The 14,429-nt window shown below is 40.4% G+C and overlaps 2 protein-coding genes across 3 annotated transcripts in view; one reads left to right on the top strand and one right to left on the bottom strand.

Annotated features, from left to right (window-relative positions):
- Positions 1-831: 831 nt before the first annotated feature.
- Positions 832-13,833, bottom strand: LOC121678272 (von Willebrand factor A domain-containing protein 3B-like). Of its 2 annotated transcripts, none has more exons than XM_042057657.1 (26): positions 13,565-13,833; positions 13,167-13,255; positions 12,761-13,014; positions 12,299-12,452; positions 11,935-12,107; positions 11,683-11,801; positions 11,049-11,165; positions 10,514-10,701; positions 10,169-10,323; positions 9,791-9,929; positions 9,503-9,634; positions 9,085-9,183; positions 8,508-8,693; positions 8,144-8,274; positions 7,962-8,047; positions 7,637-7,798; positions 6,855-6,915; positions 6,567-6,723; positions 5,339-5,460; positions 4,897-4,947; positions 4,538-4,733; positions 3,039-3,165; positions 2,343-2,467; positions 1,891-2,028; positions 1,600-1,697; positions 832-1,444 (listed from the first exon to the last, which is right to left on the bottom strand). In XM_042057657.1, exons 1-26 carry the CDS (start codon positions 13,716-13,718, stop codon positions 1,441-1,443), a joined length of 3,417 nt encoding a protein of 1,138 aa, XP_041913591.1. In that variant the 5' UTR covers positions 13,719-13,833; the 3' UTR covers positions 832-1,440. The 2 variants fall into 2 exon arrangements, with proteins under 2 accessions (XP_041913591.1, XP_041913590.1); XM_042057656.1 differs by having other exon boundaries at positions 8,135-8,274.
- Positions 13,834-14,183: 350 nt separating this feature from the next.
- Positions 14,184-14,429, top strand: part of LOC121678266 (transmembrane protein 131-like) — a 46,151-nt gene continuing 45,905 nt past the window's right edge. Inside the window, 1 exon segment of the mRNA XM_042057641.1 lies at positions 14,184-14,339. Coding sequence (XP_041913575.1) covers positions 14,219-14,339 — 121 coding nt within the window. The 5' untranslated portion in view covers positions 14,184-14,218.

Here is a 14,429-nt window from a genome sequence, read left to right on the forward strand (position 1 = left end):
ACACACATACACAGGTAAGGTACAAAATGTCCAAACTGTGTAATCACACAAAGTGTCTAATCATACAAACACACTGCATTCATCAAATGGATATTGATATTTGTGACCTTACAGTATCTGACCATAGCAAGCAAGTCTTTTGATTTTCATATCAGCAAGTGTAGCAAATAATTTGTGCCATAATTATTATTCTGTATATAATACATTATAATACATAATATTAATATTATAATACATGATTATTTTTTGTCCTGTTGGATGTGCTTCTCCTTTAAGGCTGTTAATCCTGTTACTCTTCTCCATCTGTTACCATGACACAACTCTTCTATCAACCATCTTAGTTTGACAGTTTGAAATAAAGAATCTGTGGAACTAATGAGCTTTAAATGTACCTAATCAAAGCTGGGACACACTGCAAATATTCTGGATAACAGAACGTCATCTATGGTGAAAAAAAAAACATTCAAATCAACCTTTGAAAATATATTAGCTGGATTGAATAACACACTGATAGCAATCAGAAGCAAACAACGGCTCCCTGGTAAAGGATTTTGCCAGTAATGCCTAATAATAGAGGTTCAGTGGCAAATCCAAAAATAGTTTAACCAGGCATCGAGAAATATTCAGTCCCACCATCAGAGGATTACCATCTCAGATTAACCATAACATCTGTGATTACACGATTAACATTTTGTGTGATTCAACGTGATTCTTTTAATTAACATTTGACACTCTGTGTAGCATTGAGACATGCTGACTCACTGGTAGACAAGTGTGCAAAACATGAGAGAGAAATTGACAAGATTTTAAAATAAATGTTGCCAAAAAGTATTGATTGCCATAATGCAAAGAACAGTTTTTATTAAAGTAAGACTGAAAATAATCTCATATTCATGGTCTGTAATGACAGTAAAGCATTTCAGTTCAGCATGTGCTGTGGTGTCTCCAACCCCCATGAGTCAAGAGCCTGGCCAGGTGCTCAGAGACCTAAGACCAGTTCAAAGCCTCTTTACACAGCCGTCCAAGAGGCCAGGGGTAATCACTATATTTAATACCCAGGATTTCCCAGAATGCATCAGCCTGCATGCATAGGAGCCTCTCTCACTCGTTCTTTCTGTCTCAGTTGACAACAACAGTGACAAGATACTTCTAGGACACTTCCAATTCCCCATCCACAAACTACGAGATTCTGAAATGAAAGGACTTGATGTATACTAGTAGACATACAGCTGTATACTAGCAGACAGAGAGCAGCTGTAGAATCACTCAATCAGGGGCAAGGTAGGGACATAGACTAGTGAAAAATGTAAAATATAAATTCTTGTGTTTTTCAAACAAAACCTTCACACTACACAATGAGTCATTCTCCTTGGGACTTGACCCCTAGTTTCCTTCATGAGTCTATCCTCTCTCCTCCCTTGCTTGCTCTGGAAGAACTTGTCACCTTAGGATGAAATGAACAAAACAATTCAATTATGTGAGGACAAAACTGCTCTTATATCAAAATCCATTTATCATGTGTTAATTATTTACATCATCATGCCAATGCTCACCATTACACACAACCTTTTGTAAACAAAACACAAGAGTCTTTCTTACGTTGTCTTCCTGGTCATGTGGATCTGTCTAAGCCTATGACAAGTGGTCTGGTATCTAGCCTGGCTGATCTTGATGATCTTATTGCGAAGAGTGTGTACCTGCAAAAAGGCAACAGTAAATGGTAAAAATATAGTAACACTGACGGCAAGCACAGATAAGTGTCCTTGACATGCAATACAATCTTTGAGGGCCACATTATACATATATTTGCTTTCTAGTGGCCATCTTAAATTTTAAGGTGGGCACTGGGCACATTGTCCCCAATAGATGCTTGCCCTGACTCATGGGTACCTCCTTATTGTTGTACTTGAGAATGGTGAACAATTTGTCCGCAGCCTCCAAGCGACGAGGGGTTGCTATGACAACTCCTGGCACAAAGTGGTCACCCAGGTCGTCTGTCCTAGCGGCGACCAACACATAGTCCGCTACCTACGACGTCAATCAGACAGACTCCATCACAGGTCAAGTGAACATCAAGTGCATCTGTACTGTCTCACTTGCACATCAAAATTCAGGTCATGGACAAAACTGGGATGAAGGCCTTTCTGTCTCTCAATACTGAAAAAGGCATTTGCAGATTTTATGTCTGTGTGAGTGTGTTGTAAATTTGGTGCTAATCATCATCATCATAATCATTGAATCATTGCATCATAAGAACAACACACTGCATTTATATTGCACCCAAAGCGCTTCAGTGATGGGGGAACCTCACTAACCACCAACAAATACCTGCTGGGTCTTACCGCCAAAGGAGGACAGGGTCCACTGCCTCCTACTGTCAGCACATCGCCAAGGGCTACGACCTCACAGGCCCTGCTGTTCAAATCAACCTTTACTCTCTTCCCAGGCAAACGCTTCCTAGCTATGCCTGTGGTATAGAAGACACAACTCCTTCAATTAAACTGAGTTGAATATGAGTTTGTGGCCAGGCTGCTCCCTGTGACAAAATCAGATGAATAAAAAGTGGGACGAGGACTTGAAGAGAGAGAGGTATTGGGTGGTGCAGTATTAGGATAGTGCATCTTCAAGGTTTTGACTTTGAGATGATGACTCGATGTTGAAACATGTCAGAGATTTTAAAGGTTTAAAACGACCAAAGCCATGAAAATAAAGGTTTTTAAACTGTTTAAAAAGAGAATGTGTTTGTTTTGGATATTCAGTATTTTCCCATCCAAAGAACACCTGAAATATACAGCTTTTGAGTCCAGGAAGCACTAAAAAAGTTTGGGATGGTACAAGAGGTTGTAGGAAACAAGACACATAAAAAGACAAGACATAATGACTGATAGGGGATTAGTAGGAGAATAGAGGTTGTTTTGTAGGACACTGTCTTTGGGTGACTGGGCTTATGCCTGCATATCTAAGAAATACTGTGAGATACAGAAATAAATAGTCAGTCGGAAACAGATTTGTGATGGGATGAGAGCAGACAGACTCGCCTGAGTAGTAGACCCCATCGGCCTTTGAGCGAGCAACGACCTTTTGACCCCTCAGATAATCCAGGGGTCTTTTAGGGGTTTCTCTCTGGCTTTTGGGGGGTGTTTCCTTAAGGCTGCTGTTGGTGGTCTGGGGAAAGCAAGAGTCATGAAAGTATACTGAGGGTCACGTGGAGTTCAGGGTCCTAGAGGCAGACAAATCATGTCAATATTGATATTTATGACACACAATAAAGTAAATGTAAAGAAAACAGAGAAATCTTTATTCACTACCTTAATCTGAATGCTTGTAAATGTGAGTGTGTGTGTGTGTGTGTGTGTGTGTGTCTGTCTCTGTGTGTGTGTGTGTGTGTCTGTGTGTGTGTACATGTACGTGGCTGTGCCTGTATGACATGCCTCTGCCTCTGTGTCTGATAAGCCATCAGGGGTGATTGGACTTAATAACAATATCTCTGCCTAACAGCCCTTCACTCTCAGATGGAGACAGACTGTTTTTATAACAATGCCTAATAAGCAGGCTGAAGAAATGTGCACTTGCTTTTCCTTACAACACCATTGCTTGAAGCCACCGTTCTTGCTTGAAGACAATCTCAACTCCATAAAGCTCTACATTCTATCCTTAATTATGAATGGGCAAACCAAAAGGAAAGGATGAGAACAACTACTAGAAAATCAAACGAGCCCTGTTTAGCTTGTCATAAAGTAACAGTCCGAATTCTGCACAACCATCTACCAACTGCTGTTTAATTTGTTTTTGGGTTATATAAAGAAACCACTGTGTAAGGACCCTTACTGTCATACTGTATGCTTATTATCTGAATTTATTTTAGGACATTTACAAGCTGCCTGTGCATGTGTGTGTGGTGTGTTTATGACATGTTGTGTCTTGGCCAGTCTTTGTTTATATCAGAGTTGTGTATGGCATCTTGTATCTAGTTTCTGAAGAAACCACTGTGCCTATGTCACGCTCTAACCACAAAATCTTCTAAATATTTTTTGAACGTCCTTTGGTCTGCACTCTTTGTGTAACTGCTCAATTCCAATGTCACTGGCTCTGCACACAGTAAGTTGACGAAAGGAGGAACACACCACGATAGTCGTCGTTCTCTAAATTAGGCACTCTAACCGCTGAGGTTAGTGGGCAAGGCCTCAGAGTCAGTGGAGACTATAGTGGAGGACATGGAGACTACAGAAAACAACATGTACCCAAAACACTCAAAACTTCAGACAAAATCTCTGTAACCAGATCTCAAGTGGCTTTCATCTCCACTCACTATAACCTTCAGGGCTTTAATTGCCAAAGACAAATACCAAAGCTCTAATGCTTTCAGATCATTTTTAAATCAAGTCAAAACTAAACTAACTATAGCACTGCATTGGTCTTTGTAAGTTAAAGCTTCAGACTAGATAGACATTCAAAATCCAATAACTCAGACTGAGCTCAGAGTCCAACTCCTAGTCGTTTAGTGTCCACATACGTCTCCGTGGACACTGATACTCACTGCTGCCCTTGCATCTCTGGCTGCCTGCCTGGTGACGTCCTGCAGGTCGGAGGCCTGCTGGAGGAAGCCGTGTCCCAGGTGGATCTGCTCCTCCAGCTCACTCAGCTCCTCTTGGGCTATCGGCCAGCCAAGCCTCTCCAGGACCTCCAGCTGGACCCCACGCCGTTCCCTGAAGGCCACTGGCTCCCCGCCAAACCTCCACAACACACAGCCCAGCATACAGTATGAGATGAACTCCCAACGGTACACCTTTACTGCCCACTACTACGCCCCACTCCAATCCCAAATGGCTTATTGACCCTCATCAATCATCTTGATCAATAACAGTGTATAAACTGAGTCTGAGAGGTGTTACTCACTTGTCCTTTTCTTCCTGTGGCAAGGCTCTCCAGACAATCAGGTCCAGGCGTCTATTGTAGAGAAACATTTTTTTTTTTCAGAGGAGTAATATATTCAAGAGGTTGCCCCCCCCCCTCTCTCATTATTCCTCTCTCCATAATTCACAATGCAGTCCACATTCTGTGAAACAATTGCATTGCTCAATGATTGAAGCAGACATATTGATTTAAGCCAAGTGCTGGCTCTCCCACTACAAAATGATGAGATACTTCAAAACCCAATATCATTCAAATTGAAATTCACATACATTTCACATAGCTAATACGAACCGGTAGGGAAACAAATATTTAGAGGCTACATGGCACACACAGATACACATACCACTCATATACCTTACATTTATGTTTATTCAAATGCATATTCACAGACTTGGTATATCCTAGCACACAAGCACACACACACCTCTCAAAGGCCCGCAGAGCTTTGCTCAGTCTAGATTTGTAGTCCTCCAAGTCGACAGATAAAGGGTTGATCAGAGTTAGTCTCTGTTTGCCACCTTTGTTGATATGGGCCAGGTGAAGTACCTGTGATTTACACACACACACACACACACACACACACACACACACACACACACACACACACACACACATATATATACAAACACACAGACAAACACATTTACACCTTAACAAAGCCTACTCTGCCCTGAAAGTGTCTCTGAGCAGATATGTACACTATACTTTGTGAATGGATTTGCGTGTATTGCTTTGAATTTGGGTAAAATGCCACAATGGAACCATAGACATGACCTCGGTGATGGTTCCATTGAAGACCCATCTGCTGCCTCTCTAGCTCATAGAATGCCATATATTGCTACCTGTGCCACAATCAGAAATGAATCCATGCATGCAATTGTTTGAAGGATCCTTGTTTCTGTCTGCTTCGTGCCATTCAAAAGCAGCATCATAACAAACAACAAAAAGCAGCTACATGCTCCTGCATTTTAATGAAATTCTTTGAAATGGAACACAAAAAGCACAAAATAATCCATTGTGCTTTTCCCATGTAAAGTGTCCTCAGGCAGACTGATAATGTAATGAGAAGAGCAAACACCTGCCTCCGTGGATTAGATTTACACATAATAAACCACTGTTATTGACAACATCAAATGCAATGTGCACTGGGGTCTTTTCCCCCACAATTCTTTTGTAAACATTTCTATAAGATAGCCATGTTAGTTGACACATCAACTTTCCTTTAGTAAAATAAATCAATATTTTTTTAAAATTTTATTTCAATGATATTGCCATAAAAAAAAACAGGCGAAATGGAACAAATCTTCTTCACTCCACCTATCTTATCAGATTCAACAAAACTGAACTGATGATACCATTGTGTCTGATACAGCACTGCCCCCTAGAGACAAAAAGTGGTATAGAAAAAGTTTTTTCCAAACTCACTATCAGTTTCCATCACAGTCCACTATACACTATACACTACACTTGCACTACACTACACACAACACAACACAACACAACACAACACAACACAACACAACACAACACAACATACAACACATTACAGTGTATGTGTCCTTGACATCACTCTCCTTACCATGTGACTTTCACTTTAAAAACAACTTTCATCCTCAATGACCGACCAATGATGAAAGAGCAATGATCCTTACCTCATCAAAGACCTTTGAGTAAACATGCTTTTCCAGCATGGGGACGTATTTTGCATCGTGAGCTATGGCGGCTGGTGCCACAGCATCTGATATAGTGAGCTTCTTTGCAACCAGACTGTTGGCCTTCAACCACTCTGCTGTTGACATATCCAGAGACCTACAGCACAGGAGGGAAGAAAAACACAGAAAACGTTCATTGATAAAGTACTTCTTCTTTTTTTAGCATGGTCCACTATTCCTGAGTCCAGTCATCATGATAATGCCTTCAATAGCAGAGTCAGTACTCACTCCTTAGGTTTTGTTTGCTTTTGCTTCTTTTTTCTAATTTCGTTCGATGTTTTTCCAAGCCCTGAATACAATTGGCAGGGAAAAAAAACACACAGTGATAGCTTAACAGCCCAGTGACTCATAAATCTTACCATTATATTGTTATTATAAGCTTATCCTCAATTCAAAACAGAACATTTTTGAATGCCTCATAGCCACTGGCAAAAACAGTTCATCTGGATCAGGGGTTTCAGCATCTGCTGTAGCCTAAATCATAATCAGGGTAATTTAAGGCAATTAAAAGAGCGGTCACCACTGCCTGATTAAGCAAGGTCATTTCTGTCCCCCTCATCAACAACACTGTACACATTTAATGTTTTACAAATGCCCCTTGAGATTTATAATCACAACCTAATTGGATACTTGTGCTGACTGCCAAGATGGTCGCAAGGAGCCCTTTAATATAATTCACAAAATAGAGGATACAAATCCAAGTTTGCTTGGTTTCTCTTCATTTAATGGAGAAACAACTCTTCATATAGGCCCTTAGCAGAAATAATATATCAGAAATAGTAACTTGTAAGCCCTCAGCACTAACATATAAACCAATGTCCTATGGAACCCTTCACACACATACATTTTTCTGAAGAAGTACACAGTATCTATGAGCCAGAGAAGTCATGATGACTCATTACTGAGATGGAAATGAAAAACATTCAACCAGTCCCTGAAGTGATGTATTTTTTATTTTTTTTATGTTTTTTTAATTTTAATTATGGATTTACATGTGTATTCTCACTCACTGTGAAGGACTTGCATCTGCTTATCAGCATTCGTCTGAAACAGTTCCAGGGACTCGGGGAGCAGCCAACCCTGATCGGGGACTTTGCCTCTGTGAAGTGGAGCTCTGGCACCAACACTGCCACTGCTGGACAGGAGCCTAAGCAAGCTGGATTTTGTTTGAGCTAAAACAATAAGCACACACAGCAGCCAGGGGAGTTGTAAAAGAGCCATTAAAACACAAAGGGCTTTGTGCTGGACATGATTTTGATGGCATTTAATTCGGTGAATTGCAGACATGGTTTGGCAAGTGCAGCGACTTGTTTACAGTTAACACGTTTCACTGACCTGCACATCTTGCAGACTTGAGCTGATCAAACTGCTGCTCTCCTTGATTTCTTTGGAAAGAACACTGTTTCACGTAACAGAAGGGCCTGGATAGATACAGCATAAATAAATACAATAAAATACAATAAAATACAATAAAAAAATAATTTGGTAATGCCCAAAGGTCACTCCACTTCATTTGCCTTTGGGTTGTGCCACTCTTGCGATGATGGAAAGTATCCAACAGGACACACTCAGCACGGAGTCTGATAATGCTCTCAAGGTCTCTCCTCCCTTCCTCCATTTCTGTCTGCAAAATCTGGAGGTCTTCATTCTTTTGGACAATAAATGTTCAATAAACTTTCACTTACCCAAACCATATTCTACATTAAACTGATGATAACCAACCAAAAGCTTAAGACAAAATGAATGACAAGCTGAAGGTCTGTTTTACAGAAGATCCAGCCCAGCTTTATTCTTTAGGCTTTAGAAAACTTTAATGTCCTCCAGAGGCAATTTGTGCAGACACATGAAAACACAACGGCACATGCACACCTCAACGCGTACCTCATAAGGCCTCTGAAAAGCATAATCGTCCCCGACATCTGTGAAGTAGCTGAGGAATCTGCCCCCTGTCTGCTGGGAGAGTTCGTGCAGGAAGCTGTTGACCTTATGGTCATCACAGTTGAAGGAGATAGTGTGAATTGGCACAGGGGTCCTCCTTCTCACCAGCTTTAAAATGTCTTTAGCATGCTGAAGAATAGGAAATAGTCTGACTGTCAAATAGTCATAAATATGAATATTACGTTTCCTGAATATCAGTACTTATTAGTCTTATTTCCTGTGTGCCTTTTCCTAAATGTGACAAAGTGTTCAGATTCTTATCATAGAAAAGTATTTTTTGACTCATCCTGTCCTGCACCTGTGCACATATGCCTCTTCTATTTATCCTATGTGCAATCCATCTCATATAGCTATATGCCTATTTCTCATATGCATTTAAATGTGTCTTTTCTCTATGCAATTAATTGTACGTATGCATTGTCAGTCAATGTGTACTTTCCTGAAAGAAGACCACCTGACTTCTCTGTGAGATAAGACTGTATATGCTGCCTAACCTTTGGTCCGATGTAAGATAAAATACCTGATCAGGCCTCCCATCCATTAGCAGGTACACAGCTTGAGTGCCCTCATCAGCCAAGGCTAGAGTCAGAGCATCCAGTGTATTTGTAGAGCCTCCTGCCTGGTAATAGAAAAAAATTGACTGATTTATCAAAACAAGGGAGGAGAAATCAAGATTATTGATTGCTGCAGACATTATGCAAAATATGTACAAACAGTGAAATGGCAGCATTGGTGAGTACATACATCTGAATCATTCTTGGTGTTTAGGGAAACGTTTCCGATGGAAAGGTTGCATTTAAATTACGTTCATATTTATGACATTGTGTAGAGGCAATATTAAACGTGATAAATCCACCACTAACATCCATATCTTTCATATCTCACACTGAACTTTGACCATACAACTCCTGATCCTGGCTCGTATTGACCCAACGCACCGTCAATTGGTCAATCCAATGCAGTGCATTGGCCAGCGACTCAGGGCTGACTTCTGTTAGCGTGTCTCTCCACAGTGTCACATTCGTGCCAAAGCCCAACATGTTTACTCTCTGCTTCTGGCAAAGCTGCTCCTGTAATTACAAGGACTGTTGGAGTCACTCCAAAACAAAGAATGTATATTTAAACATTAAATCTGGCTATACGAAGAGATACAATCTGTTTGCTGAGAGACCGACATCTGGGCTGTTTGCACTGTATAAATCAGTTAGTCATATGCAAGTGCAAACCTCTATGAGCTGGTGAACTTTCCCTTTCACCCAAGGCAGATGGCGTCGCATAGACTCTGAGGTATCAAGGAGGAGATACAGCTGGTCCTCCTGAATGTTGCCAAACAGCTCTCTGCTCCCACTCCTCAACCAATCTATTCTGTAAAAGAATTGTAGCAAAGTTAAGCACATGAAGGCAAGCACAAAGTATGTACTGTATACCCTTCAAAAGTGCATCACACTCACATTCATTCATTCATTCATTCATTCATTCATTCATTCATTCATTCATTCATTCGTTCATCCATTCATTCAGGCATTCATCCATTCATCCATTCTTCCATTTGTTCCCTGTTTTATTTTCTGTATTGGGCAATAGATTGTGTGATCACACCATACCTCCTCTGTAAGACTACTAAGGCCTGGTGCATCTTCTCCTCATACTGTCTACACTCCTCAGCTGTAACATAGACGTGAACCACAGAGCCATCCTTCCAACGCATGTGCACAAATTGGCTGCAGTACTTAGCATTGATCAGCTTTCTACATGTCACCTAAACAGTTAAGAAGCACATGGGATTATGCCCTTTAGACATACAACCACAGATACACTTATTCTTATTCAAACACGTGGTGAATGAAGGCGACCATAAAGAACAAAGTGTTGCATTTTATGCCCATATTGCTCTCATCCTCTTCAGCCTGCCTGGAAGGAAGGTTTGCATTCTAAATCAGGATACTCACAGCATCTGACTGGAGACTTTCATCGGCTGGCGTGGTTTTAATGTCAACAACGCCATCAGAGTGGTGAAAGACACAGCTGGCAAGAGCGTCGTAGAGAGTCAGCTTCTGCGCCTTTAGTCCAAACAGCTCGAGCCACTGTCCAGAGCTCAGGCTACACTCTGAGGTACAGCTACACAGCTGGTCTGGTTCTGTGAAAGAAATCATTACACATCTACTTTTCTTCAAATGATCTCTATGGACCCTTTCAAGAGAGTTCCATTATCAGCATCATAGTTGGCCCCACAAGGCTTCCGTTTTAACATTCCATATGTTATCTTAATGCAGAGGAAGTAGATTGGGGCCCAAATAGAACGTTCAAGCATTGTTTTTGTTTTTATTGATGAAAGGGTCTATAGCATAGATAGAGCAAAGTGATATGGTATGGTATAGTATGGTATGGTATGGTATGGTACATAACAATATAGTACTATAGAGGACAGGGTACTGGGGATGACATTATGATATGGTATAATATGATGTTGTATGTATAGCTCACCTGATTTAGGTTCTGGAGGGAAGAGTTCTATCAGAATGGCTTGGATTTGATCTCTGATTTGAAGGGCCTGTCTTTTCTCACTCCAGACCAGATAGACATCCTCTCGAACTCCACACCCTTAACCAAGGAATTGAATGGGTTAACAAATGATTTCTGGCTCATTCTAAACGTAAATCAACCCATTAAGAGATACCAAAACTGGCTGAACAAAGTTGATTATATCAAGTTGGTTGCCAACATTTGGCTGCATATTTAACCGTAATGCCATTACAGTAATTGTCTTCGGAAGAAAGATGTATACAGAGTTGCCAGTTATAAAAACAGCAGAGACCATTACTCTTTCTAAGAAAATACTACACTCCACTACCAACCACATTACCAACAAGCATTTTGAGAGTAAATCCACTGTTATCTTTAGCCTTTAAAATAGAAACCTTGTTTATAATACACAGGCTTAACTGCCTAAACTGGCATGGAAATTCAATATGTCAAGGGTTATGAATTGACTGTAGAATTGATTTGTTACTTCCATAGATGGGTTGATGCATTGCTGATTAACTAATTGATTCCTCTCTAAAGGGTTGGGGAGCTCTTGCTTGTTTACATCAGAAATGTTATGTTATGTTATTGTTACCTGTCGGCACTCCTCCTAGGAGTTCGGTGCGAACCTCGGACGCCCCACACCTCTCTTTATCCAGTGATGAGTCACACAGTTCATCCACAAATATACTAATTTCAGCAAATGCATGAAACCTGAACAACCAGTTTGAGTGGAAGGAAACATATTTAGTACACAATCCACATCGATGAATTCATCCAGCTGACACCCATAATTGAGTTATTATTGGATATTACATAATGACAAATTGAAAAATTACTTACTCACCTACCAGCAGATAGAAAGGACAAGTGCTTCAAGGCCAACATGGTTTTCTCTGCCTTAGCATTAAATGATATTGTGTGTACAGGGCAGACAATGTCAACTAGCCAATTACCCAACACATCTTTAATGTCCTCATCCCAGAAATCTCCAGCAGCAAACAAATAGACTGCCTCATTCTGACATCCAAAAAGAGAGTCATGCTTCAGTGAATCATTAGACAGAATGTGGACAGACACCAAGCATTTCATAAGGAGGTTTCCTAAATGCTTAAGTATTCACAGTACATATTGAGATCTGAAATTGTTCTGGATATGGAAACAATTACATATGTAATGAAAACTGCACCTAGAAAGGTAAGAGGCCTCACCATGTCCTCCATTGCTTTTAAAAGTGCACTGGCAGTGTTAATCAGACAAGAGGCTTCAGGTTGTAAGGCCCACAACCAATCTGTGGCAGACTGTAGGTTTTCCTCACTGGTGTCCACTACTCTCTCTCTCCATGCATTCACATGCCCACCTGAACTGTAGGGTGAAAAATGAATTAATTATCTTATAGAGTTATGGTTTGTGGTTTTTGTTAATATGAAAACTTTTGTTGTTGATATTTGATATGGTTACTGGTATTGTTGTTATTATTACTATTGCTATTATACTTGTAGGCCTGTGCCTTTTCAACTTTATTTGAAACTATTATTTTTAACTAATGTAGTGTTAAGTCGCTTTGGACAAAAGTGTCTGCCAAATACCACAATCATATCCATACAATGGAGAGAGGACATTATAAGAAGGTATTTACAATTTTCTAATTTCTAATAATGGACCATCCTTACTGAATAATATTGAATGAGTCGATCTGTGAGACTTGTTCACAGATTACCAGACTCAGTGCCCTCTTGGCCTGTTGGTGATGTTCTATTGAGGGACAACTTCCGAGGTCTACTATGACTGTGACCCTTTTCTCCTGGATCACACCAAAAAGCTGCCTACTTCCTGTCGTGAGCCAGTTCAGCCTCTGCTGGTACTGATTCGCTGTTCTCTCCAGTCTTGTACAGACTTTCTCCAGCTCGTGTTGAGAGGCTGTGATCTGTAACAGTGACAGACATCACCATCACGTAAGTCAGTGTCAAACTGATAAATATGTGTAATAATGGTAATGATGGTAATAATGATAAATATGCGTAATAATGATTATTATGTGTAATAAAATAAATGTTGGTATCAGGCAACCCTACATACATTGTAGACAGCTCCATGTATGGTGAACTGTGGGAACATTCCACAGCTATACAGGGAGGAGACAGATTTCCCTAAAGAATGAACATAGTCTGGAGAGAGCAATCAACACAGGTACAGATCAGAACATTTGGTCACATATGTCAGTTGGGCCAAGAACTGACAACAGTGCAACACTAACATTTCATATTTTACAATGGCAACAATGTATATTTTTTTTAGCACTTTGGTCAACCACAGGTTGTTTAAAATTGTGCTATATAAATAAACTTGACTATGACTATGACATATTTCCAAACCCTGTGAAATGTATGGGCGAAAATGGCATCCAAAAACATTTGAGCACACGCCCTTTACTTTCATTTCTATTCGGTTTTATTTGCATTTTGCATTTAGTTTACCTTCACTGTGCTTAAAGCTGATGGTAGGCAGGATCTGACTCAGCGTGAGTTTACTTTGCTTCAGCCCATAATGGCTAAGCCACTGGGCCGACGAGATCAGGGTATTCAAATCATGATCCTGAGTTGCGTCTCTTCTTTCACCGTCACTGCACATTTCACCTGGCGATGGCACCGCTGCAAAAGAGTGGGAAACTTTTGAGCTGGTTGTTCAAATTCAGAACTAACAAGTGCACCAGAAATAGCTTAATTTAATTTTGCCAGGCAGTAACGAGCCGTTCTGGAGGGTAGGCTACAGTATGCTACAGTGAAATCCCTTGTCTTGTGTTGACATTGGTAACAGAATGGTTGTCAAGCACTCGCCAGTCCACCCTTTCCACAACCAAAGATGTCTTCACTTAGGCCTGCGTGTCTATACATATAGCCTACCTATGTGTATACTAGCCTATTTCTTAAATGAAATAACTGGGAAACTGCCTAATGCAAACGAATAACGTTCATTCATTTTCAGCAACGCCATTGTATATTGTGAAGTTAAAAACGCGAAGGTTTGGATGAACTGCAATTTTCAAGTTGCCCACATGGTGGCGCGTGGCTGTAAAGGTGTTTATATATGGGAAAACAGTCGCTCAGTCGTATTCATAGTGAAACATCAGCATGGCGAGCGAGGAAAGTACACAGAGTTTTGTACACTTAAAAAGAACAACATTATTATGCATGACAGTTTTGAGGATTTTATTTATTGCATTTATCCATGTGGCACAATCAAACAAAGAAGGTAAGTCAGATTTAGTATGCGAAATATTTGTGAATTTTGATTTGCGATGTTATTGACTGTTAAGCCTGCCAAGTAACATAGCTAGCTAAC

This window comes from Alosa sapidissima, chromosome 12 (genome assembly GCF_018492685.1).
Source record: "Alosa sapidissima isolate fAloSap1 chromosome 12, fAloSap1.pri, whole genome shotgun sequence".
In the NCBI taxonomy this organism is placed as follows: domain Eukaryota; kingdom Metazoa; phylum Chordata; class Actinopteri; order Clupeiformes; family Clupeidae; genus Alosa; species Alosa sapidissima.

What these genes read in the sequence shown, in the direction of transcription:
- LOC121678272 (XM_042057656.1), bottom strand. Translation starts at nt 13,718, where the DNA reads ATGTGCAGTGACGGTGAAAGAAGAGACGCAACTCAGGATCATGATTTG. An exon ending in CAAGTCTGCAAGATGTGCAG is followed by an intron (nt 7,799 to 7,961) that starts GTCAGTGAAACG and finishes TTATTGTTTTAG; the next exon opens with CTCAAACAAAATCCAGCTTG. An exon ending in CCAGAGATGCAAGGGCAGCA is followed by an intron (nt 3,166 to 4,537) that starts GTGAGTATCAGT and finishes TGCTTTCCCCAG; the next exon opens with ACCACCAACAGCAGCCTTAA.